This window comes from Ixodes scapularis, unplaced genomic scaffold, assembly GCF_016920785.2.
Source record: "Ixodes scapularis isolate PalLabHiFi unplaced genomic scaffold, ASM1692078v2 PGA_scaffold1__304_contigs__length_218370807, whole genome shotgun sequence".
Classification (NCBI taxonomy): Eukaryota; Metazoa; Arthropoda; class Arachnida; order Ixodida; family Ixodidae; genus Ixodes; species Ixodes scapularis.
In genome coordinates, this window is record NW_024609846.1 from 55,651,017 (window position 1) to 55,673,388 (window position 22,372).

The following is a 22,372-nucleotide window of genomic DNA, read 5'->3' on the forward strand; positions in this document are numbered from 1 at the left end:
TGACGCTCACCAAGTTTGGAATTGGAACCATGTGTTTATTTTCACTAATTGCAAAGTCAATTAACCAGTTACACCTAACTTGCCGACTAATAATTTCGATTGGCCCCCTAGATTATGTCCCCTTAGCAGTACAACTCACCTGCACAAATTGCAGAAGAGTAGCTTTCATGGCTCCTTTTAAACAACACTGCAAATCTTAAAAAAAAAAAAAAAAACTAAAAACTAAAAACTTGTATATATATATATATACAACGGGCATGGTGGCGGGGGGCCGAAGGCGTGGGTACAGAAGAAAAGAACCCTTAGTGAAAACAGCAATAACGGACGATTTAATCTTCGACGTTTCGGCCGGAGTCGTCGGTCGTCGAAGATTAAATCGTCCTTTGTTGCTGTTTTCACTAAGGGTTCTTTTCTTCTTCTATATATATATATATATATATATATATATATATATATATATATATATATATATATATATATATATATATATATATATATATACACATACATATACATATATATTAATTTATGTGTGTGTGTGTGCGCGTGCGTATGTAAAGGGTGTTTCTTCGAAAGCTTTAAGAAATACCTAAACATATGATGTTCGAGATTAGAAAAAGACACTCTTTGCGGGAACAAATTACCAGCCTTGAAAATAATCCCTGGAGAAGGGGAACACGAGGGACAAAGGACAAACGCAAATCTCCAAACACAGCTGGGTGCGCGACCGAAAAAAAAAATTCCGCCTGGTCTGGGTATCGAACGCGGGACCTCTCCATTTCCAATGGAGCCCTCTACCAACTGAGCTAACCAGGGGTTGGACGTCAGCAGAGCAAACGGGTTTTATCAGCTGCCACCAGTCTAACGCCGACAAGGGTGAAAGGTTGCATTTTAAATTACGAACACAATGCAATTGAATGCAAAGGTGCAAGCGAGCTGGACAAGAATGACGAGAATAATCCCTGGAGAAGGGGAACAAGAGGGACAAAGGACAAACGCAAATATCCAAACAGAGCTAGGTGACTGGTGCGCGACCAAAAAAATTCGCCTGGTTCGGATATCGAACCCGGGACCTCTTCATTTCCATTGGAGCGCCCTACCAACTGAGCTTACCAGGTGTTAGACGTCAGTAGAGCAAACGGGTTTCGGGTTCGATACCCGGACCAGGCGGATTTTTTCGGTCGCGCACCAATCACCTAACTGTGTTTGTAGATTTGCGTTTTTCCTTTGTCCCTTTTGTTCCCATTCTCCAGGCATTCTTTCCGTCATTCTTGTCCAGCTCGCTTGCACCTTTGCATTTAATTGCATTATATTCCTACCAGCCTTGGCGGATGTCAAGGATTACAAAACACACTAATTAGCAAGATATTTAACTAAAACTTACTAAATCATTTTTGGGTAGTGAAAATAAGCATTTGGTTTCACTGAGAAACTTGCTAAGCACAATAGAAAGCCACTAAACCATCTTTTTTTTTTTTATAGAAAAATACAAGGCAGGAGCAACGTTTTACGGCGTACCGTAAAAACTCTCAGTTTGAACGCGTTTCTAAGCTTCGGTTTTTTATCGGAGCGCTTCTCTGCGCCTGCGGTCCTGCTCCCCAGTGACCGAGACGAGCAACATGCGAGGTGGTGACTTCGCGCTGCGACCACCGGGCAGCAGGACCGCGGGCGCTCCGATGCGCTCCGATAAGAACCGAAACTTAGGAATACGTCCAAATAGAGCGTTCTTACGGAACGCCATAAAACGCCCTGCCCCTACCTTATATCTTTCTAAAAAGAGTTGATTTAGTGGTTTTCGATTCTGCTTAGCAAGTTTCTCAGTGAAACCACATGTTTATTTTCGGTAATTAAAAAAATGAGGAAATTTTAGTTATTTATTTTGCTAACTAGTATGTTTTTGATGTCCTTGACGTTCTCCAAGGTTGGCAGTTTGTTTCCGCAAATAGTTTCTTTTTATCTCGAAGAGCACATTTTTAGAAATCTTTGAAAGTTTTCACAAAACACCCTGTATATTTGTGTATGTTTAGCGGTCAGACATGCGTAGTGACTGGCTATACACCAGCTCCGCGGACCCAGAAATGCCGCCGGGGCTTCGGTGAGCGCTCTGGCGAAAGGAACTATGCCCTGTTTGTGCAAGCTCGTCGCAGCGCCCCGATGGCCGCCATCCGTGCACGACTCCCCTGGGATTCCGGGTCGTCGTCGTGGTCTTTACTGCTCGTGGACCTCTCCGGTCATTTAACTGTGTTATGGGCCTCGTAGAGCATCCCGTGCAATCGCTTTGTCAGCCGTCCCTTTTCTTGTGCAGTACCGAGAGGTTTTGTGGGTACATTGCTGCAAAAGAAGCCTATTTTGTCTAAGCACAAACGGAAAACGCAAAAAACGTAAAAAAAAAAACAAAAAAAACGGTTGAGGTTAGTAGAGTTTTACCGAAGCTGTACTAGAAACCGAGGCCAAGAAAACGTAGCGGTACTTGAAGAGATTTCTGACGCACTTAAAGTGTAATTGTAAAAGAAAAGAAGAATAGCTTACAGTTCTTTTTACTTCAAGAACTACGGCAAAAAAAGAAAAGTAGCCCGGGTGTTCGCGGAGCGTTATTAATTTCCCCCTTTATGCGCCGACTTAAGGTGTATGTAGGTGCATTTTAGATTATATACGTTTTATCAAGACGTACACGTTTCAAACGCCAAAAGCATCGCTTTTTTCTCGGACCACCAAATCTTGTAAGAACTGCTTCGAGCGGCGTAACAACAATGGGCAAAACTTTTTTTTTTCTTGACGTAACATGGAGTATGCAGCCAATTCCTATAGGTTCCCGCAGATAGCGTGACTATCGAATCTGGTGGCCCATAATAAAAATTGCGCCGACGATCACGCACCGTGATCCGAATGAACAGCGCCAGCTGATGTGACATTTTGATAATACTGTGTCGTGATTGAGGCGAAAGTTCGTTGATGTCGCGTGGTGATGTGACATTTTGCGTCGCGCGGTCATTGCTACGTTTGTGCTACCTGCCTACGCACAAACACTATAGGCAAGTAGCACACATCTTGAGGCTTAAAGGCAGCCAGGTCACTGTCCGGGTACGGCTACTGTACAGGGTGATTTAAGGAGACGCCAGGCTCTTTAAATCGACCGCAAAATTCGGTTTCTTAACCTATCACGCTACGACTTTGTGCAGCGTTACCCACAGATGGTGCATTTTTTTTGTAAAATTTGCAAAGAGCGAACATACCCCAGTAAAAAGTAAAGAAAGAGAAAGGCTTAGCTCATATAGAAACGCAGCGAAGCCACCGGTCTTCAAACAACACGGCGCCGTTTCGCACGGGAGACAAAAGATCGCGCAAGCGGTCGCGACGCCAACTGCCGCCAACGAACGAGCATACGACGCTGAGAGACGGCGTCTTTAATAATAATAAAATAATTTTTATTTCTCGGGTGCCCTAAAACGGCCGAGAGGCCTTCTCTTAGGTACACCAACTCGTACAATAGAAAATCTTAAACAAAAATCCTTCTCATTAAAAAAAGAAATAGATGCATATACACTGACGCGCTATGAAGTGACCAAAAGTTCGTCCAACTGACAGCGAAATGTAGGCAGGGGTGTGGTGATGTCAACTTGAGGTGGCACAATGCTGTTATATAATGTCTGTAAACGAGAAAGAGGTGACACACGGCATGGTGAGCAAATATCAAAACAGGTGAGCTGTCTCGTCGCGCGGAAAGGAACATGGAAATTGATTGTATTAATAAGCCATGAAGAATCAATGGCACCATTAATGATCTTATGCAGGAATACCAAGTCAAGGACTGTTCTTCTGTGTGATAAAAGCTTCAGCGAAAATCTAGTCTGCTAGTCTTTAGCAGACAAGAAACTGCACTTCCTTGTTGTTACCGCGCCTGCTTTTGTTTCTGCGACTATCGCCGCCTGCGGAACGCGCGCCGCTTTTGAGTCGAAAAGATTGTCTGCTAAAGACGCTGGCTCTCGGCGCCGTATACTCTTTCGTTGGCGGCGTTCGTTGCGCCATCTCTTGTCTCCCGTGCGAAACGGCGCAGTGTTGTTTGAAGACCGGTGGCGTCGCTGCATTTCCACAGGGGCTAAGCCTTTTTCTTTCTTTGCTTTTTCCTCGGGTAAATTTGCTCTTTGCAAATTTTACAAAAAAAAAAAAAAAAGACACCATTTGTGGGCAACGCTGCACAAAGTCGTAGCGTGGTAGGTTAAGAAACCGAATTTTGCGGTCGATTTAAAGAGCCTGGCGTCTCCTTGAATCACCCTGTAGAACCTCGTGGCAAGCCGCGGCAAAGACACCATGCAGGTCTCGTTTAAATCACAACCGATCGCATTTAGAACAGGTAGCAGCAAACACGTTTTCGCGGACGCGCTGATCAAATAGCTTGGTCGCATCAGCGTGCCCATTCTTCGCTCGGTAACGTTCTCTTCAGCGTACCGCTTCACGTTCACGCAAAGTATGATATTGATGTCGAATGCGTTCCTTCCTAGCACATAGGGTTAGACCGTCGGCGCACCCTATGTGCTAGGACGACGTTCTCTCTCACGGGAGTGTTTACGCCGTCGAGAAGCCGCGGTTTGCTGCGGCGTATGCTTCGGAGACACATAAGCGATGAAAATGGGCGCCGCGCGGCAGCGCGCGCCAGCACCCATGGCAACCGGTGCTGGCGTAGCTACGTCACTTCCGCAGGGTGCTGTGTCGCTCGAAGCCTGCCTGCGACGCACCTACGCACAAACCTACGCACAGACAAATAGTGGCAAGCGGCGAGTCCCGCGCGGCGCCCACTTTCACCGTTCATGTGTTCCATGCTTGAGAGCGCCGAGGAAACGGCCGACCGAAAGCGAAAAAGAGCAAGCGGCAAGGAGATCGATTACATGACCCCCAGCGCCACGGCTATTGGCCGAACACGCTGTGCTTCAAGCAAGGGCGAAGGTATATCACTGCTGTGCTCGCCTTCTTCTCGGTGCCAAAGCCAAAGCCACCTGCGACAAACATGATCCGTTCGACTTCGTTTTCGCAAACACGACACTCGCCCAGTACGACAAGCTCAGTACAGCTGACGCTGTAAAAGTGGGGTTTTGTTGCAGGCAACTCAAGAAACGCAGGGCGTAGCTTATGCTACTTTTGCTTCATGATTCATTCTTTAGCGTTATCAGCAAATTCAGCAAACTCACGAACTCAAGAACGAGAAACTGTCTGTGACCATAGTAACGAGATATGTGAAGCTGCATGAACTAGGCACGGGCAGGATGACTGCTGCCTACTGAAAACAACAGGCTTACTGGTGTCAGGCTAGCTTGGCCTAAGCTGGCTGCGAACACCGACTAAGCAGAAACTCCAGCGGCGCAAAAAACAAACAAACGAAACACCTTGTTTAACAGTCACTGACAGTTGGTAGTCACCAAGTTACTGAAGGTAAACTAGCGTGAGGTATCAGCACCGCTCATGTGAAGAGACGTAAACTGCGCGTGTGCAGAGGCTATAGATTTCTCCACTTGCTTTTGAAAGTCTGGAAAAGTGCCACCTCCGAGCAGTGACATCAGGAATACGAACTCGTATACATATAAACGGGGAAGCACTCACTTGATCGAATGACGTTTTTGCGAACGCCCACGTTTCACCGAATGACACTTTAGCGAATAGTCGGACGCCGCGAGGCGGCGTTTTCGGGTGGGCCAAATGGGTTCACATTTTTGTAATGAGCCGCCGCAGACTGTCGCCGGCGAAGCGGCGTAAAGCGCAGCGCGGCGGATGGGTTAACGCGCTTCCCGGTTATTCGCTAAAACGTCCATTCGCTAAAATGTCGCTGTTCGCTAAAATGTCATTCGCTCATGTGATATGGACCCATACAAACGTGTGTTTCGAAGAGCACGAGCGTTTATATCCGACACAAACAATCTTTCGCGAACAGTTACTCAAGCGCAGCGCATGCCAAAACACTGGAACTGCTGGTTTGTAACGTAGCTCAATGATTGGGTAAAGGCCTCGCACCGCCTCTCCACTCATGTAATTAAAAAAAAAAGGCCGCAGTCAGAGCTCATGCCATGCACAATTCGCACTCACGTTGTATTATTTGAGCAGTTTTACCTTGTAGGCCATGTTCATTATAAATTTTTGTTTCCTGCTTCAACGGCTATCGAAGGAGGTACGTGTACTATACAGCTACGTTGCGCATCATTTTTTTTTCAGCAACGATATATGTAAAGCGAAGAAAGTGGATTGATTGATTTAAACTTGTCTTCCTCGGCACCGGGACACCCAACGTCTCCATGAAATAAAGCCCCGCTAAACACGTTACCAGTGGTCTCTATAAACAACGGTCCTGTCCAAACACTGCAAGAATAAGAAAAAAAGAAAAAAAAAATGTCCGCATTAATTTTTTTAGAAAGTACATTGGAGAGTTAATCGCTGCAATATACAAAAACTAAAAATATGTTACCTAAAAAAAAAGTTCCTCATTGACGCTGCGTATCACAATTCACCGTAATCAATGCCACAACGCAGGCTCTCTTTGTAAGGTCTAAGCATATCTACAGCTTTGTCATTCGCCGAGTGCCCTCCCCAGATTGCGGCAATTGGCTCTCGAAAGTGCTTTGCGGGAAAGTCGACGCTCCAGATTTCTTAGGCAGTATACCCGGATGCTCTGCAGGAAAGTGAATGCCCAGGATTCTTTAGGCCGCGCTCACAGCTGCTTTTATACGTCGCATACAAACGGCAGATCTGGAGACACTGTACGAGGCGGTGTTCCCTCATTGTCTCACATCGGTCACACAAACACTGTCCGCGGACATGTAACGAAGTTCACACATGTACGAGGCCAACGTGTTTTGAATAAGCTCGAGGAGTGTCCTCAGAATATACCTCCGTCATCGTGTGTGTCTGCAGTGAGTGTCTTGCAGGACGTATGTATACGAGCAATGCGACTTGCGGTATTTAGACCGTGCGAGAGGTTGGCGTTCCCGCGCTCTCTCACCTGAGCAAAGTAGCGAGCATCGAGGGGCGACGAAGGCTGACGGCAAATCAGGAGATGGCGCGCGCCACGACGAGGGACCGTTGCGCCGACCAGCTTGTCCGCCGCTTAGTCTTCGCGCGCAGCCGGTGCGGCGGCGGCGTTGGCGGCCCGCTTGTAGAATCCCTCGAAACCCGTTCGATCGATCTCGTCGAAGTTGCGCTTGGTGAAGCCCGGCCAGCCCACGTTGTCGATCTCGTCGAAGTCCCCGTGGCCGTACCACCGCTTCCGCGCCGCGTGCTGGTCGCCGCCGAACGTCAGGCCGCTCAAGGAGTCGAACCTGCGGGAGTGGGCACACAGAGCGGGGCACGCGTTTAGCACGAACAAGCAGCTGCCAGTTTGTGTGGGGCGTTTCCGGTCAAATGGATAGGCTGTGGCATACAGACTGATATGGCGGAGACTTTAAGAAACGCAACGCGCGTGATTTTTTATATTCACGACTCGTTTCGCCGGCGCTCTTATCGGCTAATGACGCAACCCGATTGACTGAGGAACGTTACGAATTACGCTCGGCTCTCGATCACGCCCAATGCTTCTTAAGTTGTCGGCGGAAACACCCGCCGCAAGACGATATACGTGGTGAGACTCGACTTGGTTTGACTGCCTGCATTGCGGATAGACAACCGGCTGCTCGATGCTACCCCTGTTTTCTTTTTCCTCGTAACGATACGTAACTATATTATATATATATATATATAATGAAGTGTAAAGCTAATCTTTATTAACGGAAATAACGGAATCTATATAATGTAATTTTTATGACCGCCGCAAGACCGAACGCGTAGTCCCGTGCGGGAAACAGTGCTCGTGACTGTCGAAGTTCCTGAAACCACATTCCTTGAGCTAGCCCTTGAGTTTTGGTTTAACTCTTTTTTTTTTTAACTTTTTTATATTACCTCGGCGAATACGCGACCATTTATTGTACATTTTTATAGGTAGCGTATACAGCTTTTTCAGCTCATAATGATCCAAGTGCCAGCTTTTTTAATCCGAGTGTCTCTGAATTTAATCCAACTGTACACCAATTTAAAGAAGCTTCAATGAATTTAATCCAAATTGTGAACAATTTAATCTTTCAGCCATTTATCCAGCCAGAGAGTCGCTCAATCAGATTTGAGAGTCACTCAATTTCTTCCGTTCATATCTGTGAATTAACTATGACTACTAACTCATATATGTTACAACCGTTTTAGAGGTCTATCTTGCAAGTCGTGAATGACTTCTAGCTGTATATTTATGTTCATGGCTGGATCTCTCGTGGATTTTGAGGGATTTCTTAGACCATTATACATAAGCCCGAGACTGAGGGATGAGAATGTTTTGTCAGTTTTAGAATAGTAACGAATATTTTCAAGAGGATTGACAGTGAAACCGTGTTTCAACTTTTTTATTTCAATTAGATGTACGCATTCAATGGCATGAATATTTTTTTTTGCAAATCACGATGCTGATTTTCGACTGCGCGTATTCCACACTCGAATATGTGAGCTACATGTCCCGGGTTTGAAGGGCAGGCACAATGTACTTAAAATGATTGCGGTCATGGGCCGCGCAATCAACACGCTGAATTTTCTGGATTGCTTCTTGCGTCTCCGTTTGTAGCACCAGCCATTGGTGTTCATTAAGGTGGTAGCTTCAGGCCGTGCAAGTACGGCTGCACTATGCTCACTGAGGTAAGGTTTCACGCCGGACTTTAACTTGGAAAACATCTCTTCAATTGGGTTGAAGAACGGCATGTATCTGGTAAGTGTTTCAAAGAGTGCCCCTGGGACAAGGTGGCGTCTGCGACTGGTCAGTGTGCGAGAGCATTATAATACATAATGACCGCATCCTGGCCAGGAGCTGTTGCCATGATCTTCCTCTTAGCTTCCTCCAGGAATACGCTGAAAGTCAACCAGGACACTTTTCCCACACTTCTTCACAACAGGATCCCGTCAGCAGACATGCATGCGAGAATGTTGATATTGGGCCCTCTGGTACCTGCAGTCCTCACGACGTCGTTCATCCCACGCTTTGACCTCCGAAGCCTCCGACTACACCAAATATTAAAGATTGCATCGTCAACGTAATATCGAAGTTGAGGCGGGACGCCCGCCTGTAGCCACGAAGCACATTCTTTTCTTGCACTTTTTACGTCATCGCGCTTTCGGTCAACGGGCTGCAGAAAACGTTGCCTTTGTTGTTCAACCGTGCCCATCCAAAAGTCTGTCAATTGTAGATAGGCTGGTTTTGATACCTGGCCCAGTTGCTTCAAGCTCTTGTTTGAGTTGCTTTCATCCACATATAGCTTCCAGAGCCTTCACAACATCGGAGTCGAATGTCTTCTTTGAGCCTCCTCTGCGTTTTGGTTAATCTCTGTCAGTCTTTGCAATTGACCGAGCAGTTTTCACGTTAATTCCTAGTGATTAAGCAAGTTTCTTGATGTTACCGCCTCGTCACCAGCAGTCAAGCCTTCACGCCAGATCTTGAGCGGATGTACCTTTTGGTAGGATTGTTTAGGTAGGTTTGGACCCTTCCGAGGCCGACCTCTGAAGGATCCAAACCAAAATTGTTGACAACTTAGATTAAATTGTTGACAACTTGGATTAAATTAATTGACACTTGTATTAAATTGGTGTACAGCTGGATTAAATTCAGGGACACTCGGATTAAAAAAGCTGGCACTTGGATTATTATGAGCGGGAAAACCTGTAGATACCCTAATCTAACGTTTTGCGCGAAAAAAAAAATCATGCAGGTAAAGGTTTTAACTTTACCTGCAGGATTTACAAAGTCTAACAAAATTGAATATTATTTAAGATCTTTCACCGAATACAGAGGAGACATCCAGAAAAAAAAAAAAGAAAAGCAGAAAGTTTAAGAAGGAAGAAATGATTAGAGCCAAACAGTTGACACTAATCTCCTTCACTATCGCGCAATTGTCACGTCACCTAGCCATTGGTGAACTTCCTGAACGCCGACTATTCTGTCCACAGCAAAGAAAGCGAAATCGGCCTAATTTATGCTCTTCAGTGACGAAATGCCGCGTGGCGCCGTCCAATCAGAGCATTGCGTCACCGCAGAGAGGGAGATACGCACATTTTTATTTAATCGCCTTTCTGAAGGATGACGCGCATGCCCGTTATTGGATTTATTCTATAAGGAGTATTCACTGGGCGCCATATTTGTGGGTGGTGTCTAGAGCGCATGCTCTGAACGAGCCCACATTAATAGGCTGCTAAGACCGGCAATCTTGAGGGTGCGGAATGCACGTTACAAAGGAGCTGTGGAAGCTCGCCTTGAGCACGCGCTAAGCACTCATGCACATAGTTATGGCCGCCAGTGAATACTTCCTATACTTTGTGAAACCCGTCGATAAAGTCGTCACCATAAAAAAAAAAGAAAACCTATAATTTAGAAACTTTTTGAGTGCAATAGACCGATCTCACCAGCCACAGAGCCGTGTATAGAGAGAGTTTGGTCAATGGGAGGCGCGGGCAGAGCCAGGGTGTGCATGAGGCACAGAAAGAGGGCTTGACATGCTTTCTTGGCCAACAGGAAGCCGAAAAGAATCCCCTAGCGGTAGTAGCGAGAAACATTCTGATCAAAGGTATATGTTCGTATATGGTTTTAATAGGCACGTAAGAGTGAAGTGTAGTAACTATTCGTGGTTGAAAATAGGGTGCACGTGATGTTTCGATCATGATCATGCAGAAAGATGTAAGAAACGAATGCGCCGCTCAACTCTGTTTTGCTCGGACAGAGTGTGACCGCTCGGACCGCGGATTCCTGGCCCTCGGCGCTTGGCGTAAGTATTATGTTGATCGTTCCGCTAGTCGCACTCTTCCACCATCATTTTGAATGAGCGCAATTTAAACATTACCATATTTTCAGTCACCGAGAGTAACTCTGATGCACTTATCAGGTTTGTTTCTCGCGACCACCGCCAGGGTATTATATCCGGCTTCTGGTTGGTCACATTCGAATTTCTGAAGACGCCCTGGAACACGCTCAGCCCGCTTTCGGCCAATGGCGCTTCTTAATTAGACTCCCGTACTTCCCAATGAATGGTCAAACTTTCTACATATACGGCTCTGACCAGCCAGTTTGACATATGCCACCACTGCCGCAATGCATCGAGGGAACTTGAAGCCTGGTTCAGACAGTTACGTTTGACTGCGTTTGATTGCGTTTCACTGCGTTGCGGCAGCGAGAAACCAGGACATCCCTGCTGCTTATATCGCGTGCCAAGATGATTCCTTGAATTGGATTCCACGCTTCATACGAAGCACAGATGTGCCGGTGACTCGCTTTCGGTTCTCGACGCAACGCAGTCAAACGAACTCAAACGCAAGTGTCTGAACCGGCCTTTAGTCTTTCTGCCCGTGCGACAACCTCGCTGGAGCTCTGCGCGTGTAGGCACGAGACGGCAGGAGCCCTCTCGTGCACTGCCCTGGCACTGCCCTCTGCCTCCTGCGAACTAAAGTTATGGCGGCGTCACGCATGCGCCGAACGACGCTTAGTGAGAGCGGTCTATTCTATACACTTTATTCCCACATGGGCGCAGCCATTTTGAACGTCGTCACTTCTGGTATGCGGTAAAACATCGTTTTGATCCCTCCACGTCGCTGGAAGGAGTTTACGAAAAATGCGTTATTATCACACATTCTTGTTTTGCCTCACCTACATTTTCTCGCATATTCCAGGTTGAAATGTTTATTATTTTTTCGTCCCGCAAACCAGATACGGAACCCATGTGACAGAGAACGACAGGAAACAAAACAGAAAAAACACAAGAAAACGTGTATACTGCATTGAACGGAGCGCAAGTTGGTCTGCTTCTCTTGCAGGGGTTGTGGTGACGTCAGAACGCCAAGCTCTGACTGGCTCTGATTGAAGAATAGTGATTATAGATCTTGACGCAAGCTGCCTCGGGGTCTACCCACTATCATTCTAATTGGAGCCACTCAGAGCTCGGCGTTCTGACGTCACCACAGCCCTAGCAAAAGAAGCAGACGAACCTGCGCTCCGCATACCACCAGCCCCAAACGTCATCACCAGGGGATCCTGTCAACGCCACCTACCTTGCGTCGGCATAACTGACGCGCGTCTGGTGGTTCCTCATAACGAGCTAACAAGACGCGCGGCGACGCCAAGACGCACGCGTCTGCCGCTTTACGGCGGCTCTCGTCGAGCTTCTGGTGTTTGCCGCTTGGGGCGGGTTGGCGATCCACTAACGATGACGTCATAAGCAAATCCTGCCAAAGCTCAGAATAAAAAAATGAAAGACGTTTGCAACACCCTGTAACACCTAATTAGAGCGCATCTCTTGAGGAGGAGGAAGGAAGGGTACGGAAGGGAGGGTGTACCGCTCCTCCCTCCTCCTTACCTCCTCATCCTCTCTGCTACTCCTCCCCTCCTCCCTCCTCTTCCTTCTCCTTCTCGCTTCCTCCCCTCCTCCTCCCTCCTCTCCTCCTTCTCATCCCCCCTCCTCCCCTGTTCCCTTCTCCTCTTCTTCTCTCCTGGTCCTCCTCCTCCTCCCTTCCGCTCCCTTCCCCCTCCCCTTCCTCTATCCGCTCATCCTCTCCTCCCCTCGTCCTCCTCCCTGCGCGTTGCATCATGGGAAATGTCTCATAATGCACCGCGTGAAACCCTCGTGACGTCACACGTGACGTCATGAGGGTCTTGCGCGGTGCATTATGGGACACTTCCCATAATGCACCGCGCAGTTACGCCGACGGCGACGGCGACGGCGACGCCGACACCGCTCAAACCGGAAACGGGCGCCTAAGAGCTGCGCTCTAAAAACAGAAAAAAAGTAACGTGTTCAGAGACAGTGAGTTAGCCGGTTCACTTGCTCTTTGATTGTCTTAGCGCACGTCGAATTTTCTCGATCTAATCGTACTCCGAGTTGTGTCACTCGCTGTGATCCTTCCGGTTTCGCCTTGATTGGCTGCTTCCTTGTTCAGCAAAAAAATGAACTCACTAGCTTTCTTTCTTTTTTTTTTTTTTTGAGGGAGTGGTCTAACGGCCTTGCTGAACTCTGTGCGGTCTCCGAATCTTTCGTCGGCAGCTTTCTCGTGGCAGGGGTGCTCGCGTGCCCTTTTTAATGAAGGGGATCGATATACGATGCCTTTCGTTCGCTATATACACAACGAACGCGCGTTCGGTTCCCGCTGTAGATCCTATATAGTGTGCTCTGGACGTGCACCATCCCTGACGCAAATAATTACCCCAGTTTCGAAGTTGTTTGAGAAATACGGGTGAATCTCGAATTGGTTCAGAGAAGCGTGGCGTCGGAATTCGATTAACGTGGATCGCGTATAGAACAGCGAGGCAGGACGTCGCCACAGATATCCGCGACTGCTGTAACGTAAATAGCGAGCCGCTGATTCTGTGCCCGAATAAGAGAGCAACCGGAGCCTGCAGAGCACCGAATTTGACCCTGAAGGGCCGCTGTGTCTGTTAAATGTCGAGCCGTGATTGAATCGGTTCATTAGAAGGACACACTACTGTATTCAGCGACACACACTTGCGACTTCTTATGATCGTGAGCCTTAAGACTGGTTCACACACTTGCGACTCTTTACGACCGTGGGTGCACTCACTTGCGACTGTTTCTGGCCATGTGGCGTAAAATCTCTTAACCTCTGCGTTTTCATTCTGTGTCTGCACAACGTTGTTCGGCGCGTACTATTTTTTAAACTGTTTGTCGCGGGGTTTAGTGCATGGTGTACCTACCCCGTCGTTACAATCGTCCCAGAGGTAGTATCCTCATCAGATGCGCTAAAAATGAACAAAATTACGCGTGAACAGCATTCGCTTTTCTTAATGACACGTGCACGCTTGTCATGCGAAAAACGTTTTGGCACAGTAAAGAAGAAGAAGGAAAAAAAAAAAAAAAAGACGACAAGAGCCCTTGGCACAAACACAGAATTCGCAATGGTACAGTTTAATATTGGCTAGTACGCATTGTCGCGGTTACCTTCACCAATCCGCTAATGACCTGATATTAAAACCACAAAACGCAATGCGTGCTTTTTTTCTTTTTTTGTAACAAAAGATTTGACAGTGCGTATCTTACAAGATGACAATGCACATGTCGAGTGAACACTTGCGATCGCGACAGTTTTACGCTACAAAATACAGCCTAAGGCAATGCAAACTTGGTGCTGCGTGCGCATGGAACAAGCATATTTGCTCTCGTGTTTACGACGCCAAGTAACTTAACGTGCCTGGAGTTAGAATTAAGTTCTAAGCATGCAGAGCCCTAACCCACCTACAGACTAAACTGGTGATAAAAAAAAAATGGAATGTCTTGTCGTTTTTACAGTTAACTGCGGGACATTTAAAATTTCTTGGCATACTTTCAACTTTTTACACTTTGCATGGAGAACCTTCGAAATCAGGTATATCTGAAGTTCAGCTTAGCCGCCTCTTTACCAAGAAACAAATACATATTTTAACAAAATCTACGAGCGAAAATGAACTGGCGAAAATTGAACATTATTATACGAAGAACCTCCACTGATTTGAGGACTGCTGACGTCAACTGCGGCGCCACCATACACAGGCTGTGCAGCAGGCGCAGGGCACAGGGATCGAGGTCACTGGCGCTCTTTGGCGGCTTCGGTTTGGTTTGAAGTCGGGGTCGGCTTGCTGGAAAGAGCATCTCAGCTTAGATTGAGGGAAAGAAAGCACTGTCAAGGCCAGCGCACGAGCTGAGTGGGACTAAAAACCGCGTCTGAACACGCTCGCGCGCCCCAGCCTTTGCAGTGCTTTCTTTCACCCAGTCTCAGCTGAGACGCTCTTCTAGCTAGCCGGCCCTGGTACAAGGATGTAATTTCTCGGCCCTTTGAGCTCACTACTAAGTTATAATCAATATTTCACGTCACGGCTAAACTAAAATACTGTCGTTCCTCATTTTGGTCCCCCCCCCCCAACCAAAAAAAAAGAAAAAAAAAGAATGCTATTTAAATATTGTGTTAAGTAGCTAATTAATTAATCAATTTCGCCTTTTTTTTTCCAGCGGCTGTGCATTCGTCAAGTTACAAATCAAAATAAAGGATGTTAAACGTCTCTACTTTTCCCCCTACAAGAGTACGTTGAGAACCAATCATCGCGATTAACGAAGAAATTTCTTATCTAATGACGAGGCCCTGAAAAACGTTCTCGAGCCAAACATGCCAATCAATCTCACTGTCCCAGCGCAAACCGCGTTTTCTTCTAAATGTGTTTTCCGACATCGCCACACTCTAGCCTTTCTGCGGTATTCCGCGATATACCTTGGTGGTGTACATGTCGTTGCACGTGAGCCGTTTGACGTGCTGTTCATTCGAAGCAGTCAGCTCTATTTTCGTTCTTCCCAAAAGCCGGTTAACACATAGGCTACAGCGCTATACCTCAGCGCTCGAAATGCCCCTGACCTCGCTCATGCAGCGCTGACTTTGCGTTATAGGTCAGTGATATAGCACCGATAGAGCGTGGCATCGGTGCTAAGTTACGCTGAAGTTAAAACTAACTCACACATTTGCGTTTGACTGTGCCGTGTGTGATATGGGATCTCTTGTAACCTCTGGCACACTGACGCCATCTATCGGGTAGACTTGGAACACTGTTAAGTCCTACGGCATGCAGCCAAGGCTACGATCCGATGGAACCAATCAAACAGCGCTAGAAGTGCATCATCCCGGCTCTCGTCGTCCTTGTGCGTTTGCTATATATACGAGTGAACCAATCACGCACGCACATAGATAAAGCGCAGAATCGCGCCACATTTACTCAGCGTGATTATAGTTTAGCCGGTGATAACAACGCACTAATTACAAGAAATAGTCACCGATAAAATTGTCGAAATTATTTAAAGCTTACGACGAAAAACAGATGCCTAGACAATTGTAAAAATATATCGCAGGTCAGAAGTCTTCCAGGGGCGCACGATAAATGGCGTCAGTGTGCCAGAGGCTACAATTGAGATCACAACGCACTCGGCACGGTACAAGACAAATGAGCGAACCGGCCTTCCGTGCTGTTCTTTAAATTAGCGCTGCGATGTATGTGTGAACCGGCCTTGTAAAGGCCGGCTCACTCATGTAAGGCAGCGGTGAGACGACGCAAAGTCGACGCTGCGTCGACACATCTGTCGGCGCTGACTTGGCGCAGAGTTATAGAGCTGCATTGTATGGTCCAAGCGGGAAAAGGTGGAGTCACGTGCAACGGAGCGCCGATACAGCACAAAGTCAGCTCTGGGTCTATGCGCAGAGATACCGAGGGAGAGGAGGAGACGAGAGTCCGCGCGGGGACGTCATAGGCCCTAACCTACACGGTAGGACCAAGGGCCCGGGACACGGCCGTCTGCTCCGATTGGCCAACTCCGCACCGCTGACCAATCGCAGCAAATGGCAATACCCCGGTCATTTGGTCCTGCTGTGTAGATTAAGGCCCCAGAACGACCGAGCTCTGGTTCAGATGATTAGTGGGTAGACCTATAAAACTAGCTGCCTTTGTCTCCACTGCACTCGTCGAATGCGTTCGAATGCGAAAGCCAAACGCCGGACGCTGGCGTTCTGCGCTCTAAAAGGCGTTCGACGAGGGCAGTGCACACAAAGGCACCTAGCTTTACGGTTTACCCGCTATTCGTTCCAACCAGAGCTCGGCGTGCTGACGTCCAGTCTCCTGCCCTCCAATCGTTTCTCAGTGCATAGCGCTGATCGAGTGAGCGCTGCCATGTATGCTTGAACCGGCCTGCATGCGCTTCGAATGAACTGACCTCTTAGCCGCCGCAGGCCCGGCTGGGAAGCCAGGCGGACCCATGGCCCGGATGTACTCCCCGCCGCTGATTCTGTCGAGGCCTCTGGGCACCGTGAGGCGCCTGAGCGCGTAGGGCCCGCCCAGGGACCGCAGCACCTCGCCCGACGACCTGTCTTGAGACTCCGGCATCGCCCTGAGCAGTTCGCCGCCGCTGATTTTGTCTAGGCGGCGGCCGCCCAGCCGGTGCAGGGCCCGGATGTACTCGCCGCCGCTCAATTTGTCCAAGGTGCGGACTCCCTTGCCGGTCTCGGCTTCGTGACCGTCCTGCGGGGGAGCGAAATAATGTGGTTATGACTCATAAAATTGTTGTTAGTTGCCGATAGCTAGGGCTCCGTGTTTTCGGAGTTTATTTTTCGTGAAATTCGGAGGGTGTTTTTTGGAGTTTATTTTTTAGCACAAATTCGGTGTTTATCGGAGTTTATTTTTCATAAATCCCCAATTCTCCGAAATTCGGAGATTAATTTCGCGGTGTTTCCTATTAAAAATAATAAATAATAACCGAATGCAAACGTATGCCAGATAAACAATAAAACGCGCTTGTATCAATTAAGATTTCTTCAGTGGAATTTGACGCTGGTGTCATTGGCAGTACTAATTTGTCCCACGACAAAAGTCGCACACAAGTGTGGCTTCGATAAACGTCGATACCTTAAAATCAATAAACTGCCGGAGATAGCCGCAAGGAAGCTCGTAGTCATCCGATCAATCTATCCCGCTGCCGCGCGAGGTGGGTGTAATAGAGAAGTTCCAACTGCCCCTCTTCCCTATTTTATAAAATCTCTATGGTCCATAGCTTTCACTGTTACCCCCAGAAACATACCCCCTCCTTTCTCTAAATTCCAAATCTTATGGCCCAAACTGGAAACCAAAAGAGTGTCTTTTGTCGGGACACGAATGGTACGATGACCTTTTTGCCTGAACCGTCCTTGACGAGACAAGCCGTAAGACCCCCTTTTGACAACGGTCCGAGGCTTGAAAGATAATTATGGTGTCATTTTCCCAGGACCATTGAGCCTGCGCTGCCAAAAATGTAAAACAAAATTAAAAAAAAAAAAAATTTTTTTTTGTTGCTTGGGGCCCTTCCCCCCCAAACAACAAATTTTTTTTTTTTTTTTTTTTAAAAGGGGGGGGGGGGGGGGTGGCATGGGACATAACAATTCGGAGTTTATCGGATAAATCCGAATTGCCAAAAAATTTACCGGCGGGTGCTTTTCGGAGTTTTTCGGATTTATCCGCAAACACGGAGCCCTACCGATAGCCTAAGGAGACAGGGGGCACGGCTGGTTATGTTCACACTGGTGACGATCGAGGTTGGGGCCACTACGGGTCACGTGGTCAAGTCACGTGACGAAAGCCGTTAAATTTAGCTAGTAAGCGTGCGTTTTGTGGTTACACTTTTGCACAAAAAAAAAAGAAAAAAAAAAAGGGGGGGGGGGGGGCGAAGAACGTATTCGAAGTGAAAACCGTATATAGAAAGCTATAGCTCTCCGTTGCAAGCTTTCTGATCGACTGTCCGAATGTTGGAGCGGAAGATGTATACACGGTCATTGTCACTGCTCATTACTCTTTATAGTTTTACCATAAAAAAATAACCGGACTTTTCATCTCTCTCACTTCGTGTCCCAAGTTTCGTCCCACATTGATAAGCTTTCAGCACGCAATTCAGCCGGAACTGGTATACGTTCAATCTAAAAAAGTGGCCTTACCGCTTCGGTTCTTTCGTTTTTTCTTTCATTCAAGGTTAAACTGCTATACTATGTTCCGATGCTTTCGATTAACGAGTCATATATTTAAACACGGACAGTAAGAGAGCCAAAAATCTGTTTGGCTAATTCTACTCGTCCCACCGTGTTGTCGTATTTTTAACGCAGGATAGAAGTTATAAGCGGGTTTTCGATCCCACTGTTGAGAACTAACTTCGGCATACGGGGAGAGTAAAACGTGCGCAACCAACTGTTTTGGACAACCTGGTTTCACGCGACATCGACATCCGAATAGATCTAGATGGCGATGTAGCGTGAAATGAAGCTGTTCAAAACCGTCTCGTGTTCCTACGTTTCCTCAATGTTTTCGAAAAAAAGGTTTACAAAGAGTGCAGGTAGTGATGTATGTGTTCCCTGCATTGGGTAAAACTTAGGTTGATGTCACTGGAAAAAAACTTATTTGAAACAGCTGTTAATGTACCTTTTATTGTACAAATAGTGAAGTTATTCCTAACGAGTTGCAAATTTAACCTACACTTTTGCAACTATTCTTCGTCCAACCGAATAAACTAGGTGTGCCTGTCATCCTGCCATATTTTAAGATACTCTGTTTCACAACACGATAATGATTGAGACAAATGCGCGGTATGCCTCCATCTCTAGGCTGTTTTCTTGTCAGTTGTTTCGGAGCGTGTGTAAGTTATACGTTTTACCGAATGAAAGCTGCTGCTTAACTTTACGTGAAGTAATATTGATACTGTAAGCTATGAAAGTTGTGTTACTGTTTAGTTTGCTTTCTCTATACAACTGAGCTTGTAATGCCCTGGAACTTTATCATGTTTTACAGCTGCGAATGTGTTTTGCGCCCCTCCATTACTTTCTCCCCTCAACATCATATTGTCACATAGCGTAAAATAAAGATTTTGCATTTTACAATACCGTGAAGTAGATGGGAAATCAATACTGAAAAGTCAGTATTTTTGCCACAGAGAGAGTATACGTGACAAGGACAGAATACGAGAAAGAGCGAACCAAGAATATTTGCTGGAAGTGTATAGTGAAGTCAAAATCACACTAGTTTATTTTAACACAAATGCTTGATTGTCTATCACTGATAGTGTATAGTATCGAAGCGGTGGTTCCAAGGATCTTATAGAAAACTGTATATGGGACTTCCTTTTTACGTTACAAAGCTTTCGAAGACTGTTCAGTTCACTTCGATACCGATACCCGATAACAATACGGTGCGTGCACAAATGAGCTGGCGGAGTATCGGGTATTCTTACCGGAGTTATCGGAGCGATCTGCTAAAACTCCCCATTAAACTGAGAAGCCCAGTCTATAAGGGACACTACGAAAGACAAACTAACATCACTCGTTTTAGCGTACTTTTTTATCGATCGATTGTTTCTTTTCTAAGCATGTGCTTTTTAGCTAGGATTAAGGCTGACCCTAATACAAGTTTATCATTTTACTACAAAAAATTTATTTTTTTACTTGTGATTTTTGGAAGCAATTATAACTCACATCTCAGAGCCCTTATAGGGATCCAAAACTTCGGGGTCTAGAACCGTTCGAGCCAGTTAAGAGAGAAGTTCTAACAAATACACCCACGCTCCAGATTTCGGACATCCTACTATTCGCAACCATGTTCCGAAGGGATTACAAATCCATTTTTTGTTCCTCTCTGAACACGGGACAATCCTCTTTCGAGCCCGCTTTTTGCCCATTCCGGGTCAGCGAGTGGATATCCGGCCCGTTCCGATCCCCGCCTGGATGACGGCGGGTGCACATATCGCTAAACCCCAAACGATCGCGGATAATCGCATCACGCTTTCGTCACCTTACAGCATGACCTCTTTGTTTTCACGGGGCAACAGGCAACCGCCCAAACGCAAACAAAGATACCGAAGGGTCCATCATCCCCGGCCCTGTTATAGCTGGACATCCCACCTTTTTTGTCCTTCGTGGAGATCCATCTTCTCCGGCGGACAAAAGAAAGGGACACGACGTTGCCGGAGAGGATCGACAGCCACGGACGCTCCTTCATAATGGTCCGTGTTTCGTAGCAACCGCGCGGTCTAGTATATACCGACTCCGAATAGAGCGTCGCGAGATGTAGCAACAACTCGGCGCCTCTATCGTCGTCGCTAGCAATAGCGCGCTTCTGTGTACCCTGGGAGTAGCAACACAAAGGACGCGGATGCATTGTTTCTCTTCGAGTGCGGACCAAGAGTTGTGGTGCCTGTCACGCGAGCATCCGTGCTGTAGTCGCAGCGACCGAAGTGCACAACAGGAACACACGGCGCGTCCCCTGGGGCGTGTGTGAGTGCGTGTGCGCACGCGCGAGTGCGGGCACCGGACAATGATTTCGCCCGTGATTTGTGATCGCGTAACGCTTAGTCGCTGTAGTTTGTTTCCAACTCGGGTGTACATGTATGCCTGGGGTCGTTAGTGATAAGAAGAGACCCTGAGTTTGGTCCGGGGACGCGAAGCGAAGGGTGTTTGCGCTCGCGTGAGTGGCGGGACCTTCGATCGGTGTTTTTCATCGGTGTTGCTGTATTTGGGGTACGTCATTGAAACGCGGTTTTGGCCGCCGAAGGGAGGGCACGAAGGACAGGACTGCTATAGATCGCGAGGTAGGAAACAAACAATTATATTTGCTATTATCGGAAGTGTTGGGTCAAGCGTTTTGGTAGGCCCAAGACCGGCCTTCAAACTATGTGCTTTGGAGTGGCAGCGCGAGCTCACGATGCCAATATCGTTTAACGGAAAATGTGCCGTGCATTAGAATGGGCGAGTGTCACACGATAAAAAAAATCACCTAAAAATTTACGTTTCTTGCGGTTCGAATAAAACTGAATAATTCCTTTTGTCAGAGTATATTTCCTAGTTTTGCCGAACACATGCGTGGGATTTCTTGCAGGAAAGGCCGAATTCCTTTGTATTTTTGAACATATTTTTTTCCTTAGTGCTTTGCTCCAACGGAAGCTGTTAGCACTGGGTTCTACATGAACACCAACGTGCTACATGAACATCCACGTGAAAAAAATTAAATAGACTAATATATAGAATTGCAGATAGTATTGCCTATGGTTCGAAATTTGAAACTCTTGATAATGGTGAAAAATTGTCCACTCTACAAATATAGCAGGTTGAGGAATTGAGGGAATATATAATTTTAATGAAATATTATTATACTAACGATTTTAAGAATGGAGCCAACAGACAAAAACATCTGAGGCATTCTGAAACCTTTTCCATTCCTATGGTATACACAAATTACGGGAGGCGTTTAAGAAAATATTACATTTCATTCTCCTTTAATAAACTTCCGGAAGAATTGTACGACCTGCCGTCTCTGAAAGACACGAAAAAGGAATTAAAGGAGTGGTGCTTTCGTCATGTTTAGGTGTATACATACTGTTCCTTCATTTGCTGTCCGCTTTGCCTGTGTTAACTATGTATATCCTGTTCTGAGCAAAATATTTGTGTTACCGTTGTTTTAATTATTTTGAGCCCTCTGTTGGGTTGCCACGGTCCCGCACACAAGCGCTCGCGCACTTATGCGGGCCTTCGATCAAATTATGTGCAAAAATTGCTCAATAAACAATTTATTTATTTATTGATTATTATTTAGATGTGAGCGCAGAGACACAAGAATATCTGCATGGTCCGCTCACTTTTATAGCCAGCGAACATTTAGGGAAATGTGATGAAGATCACAACAAAGACTCTACCCTGGCAATCACGCGGCTCCTTTCCAACCATAAGCGACTTTTCGTCCTGGACGCCTTTTGACAAATACGCAAATTGTTGCCAGTTGAAGACGTGGAGGCTTCAAGATGGTTCCCAAGAAGGC

General features: G+C 46.7%; 1 protein-coding gene across 1 annotated transcript in view; it reads right to left on the reverse strand.

Moving 5' to 3' along the window:
• Positions 1–7,087: 7,087 nt before the first annotated feature.
• LOC8036113 overlaps positions 7,088–22,372 on the reverse strand; it is a 169,982-nt gene continuing 154,697 nt past the window's right edge. Inside the window, exons 2-3 of the mRNA XM_029986571.4 lie at positions 16,767–17,071; positions 7,088–7,298 (exon numbers count right to left, since the gene is read on the reverse strand). Of these exons, the coding sequence (XP_029842431.2) occupies positions 7,088–7,298; positions 16,767–17,071 (516 nt within the window). The remainder of the gene's footprint in view (positions 7,299–16,766; positions 17,072–22,372) is intronic.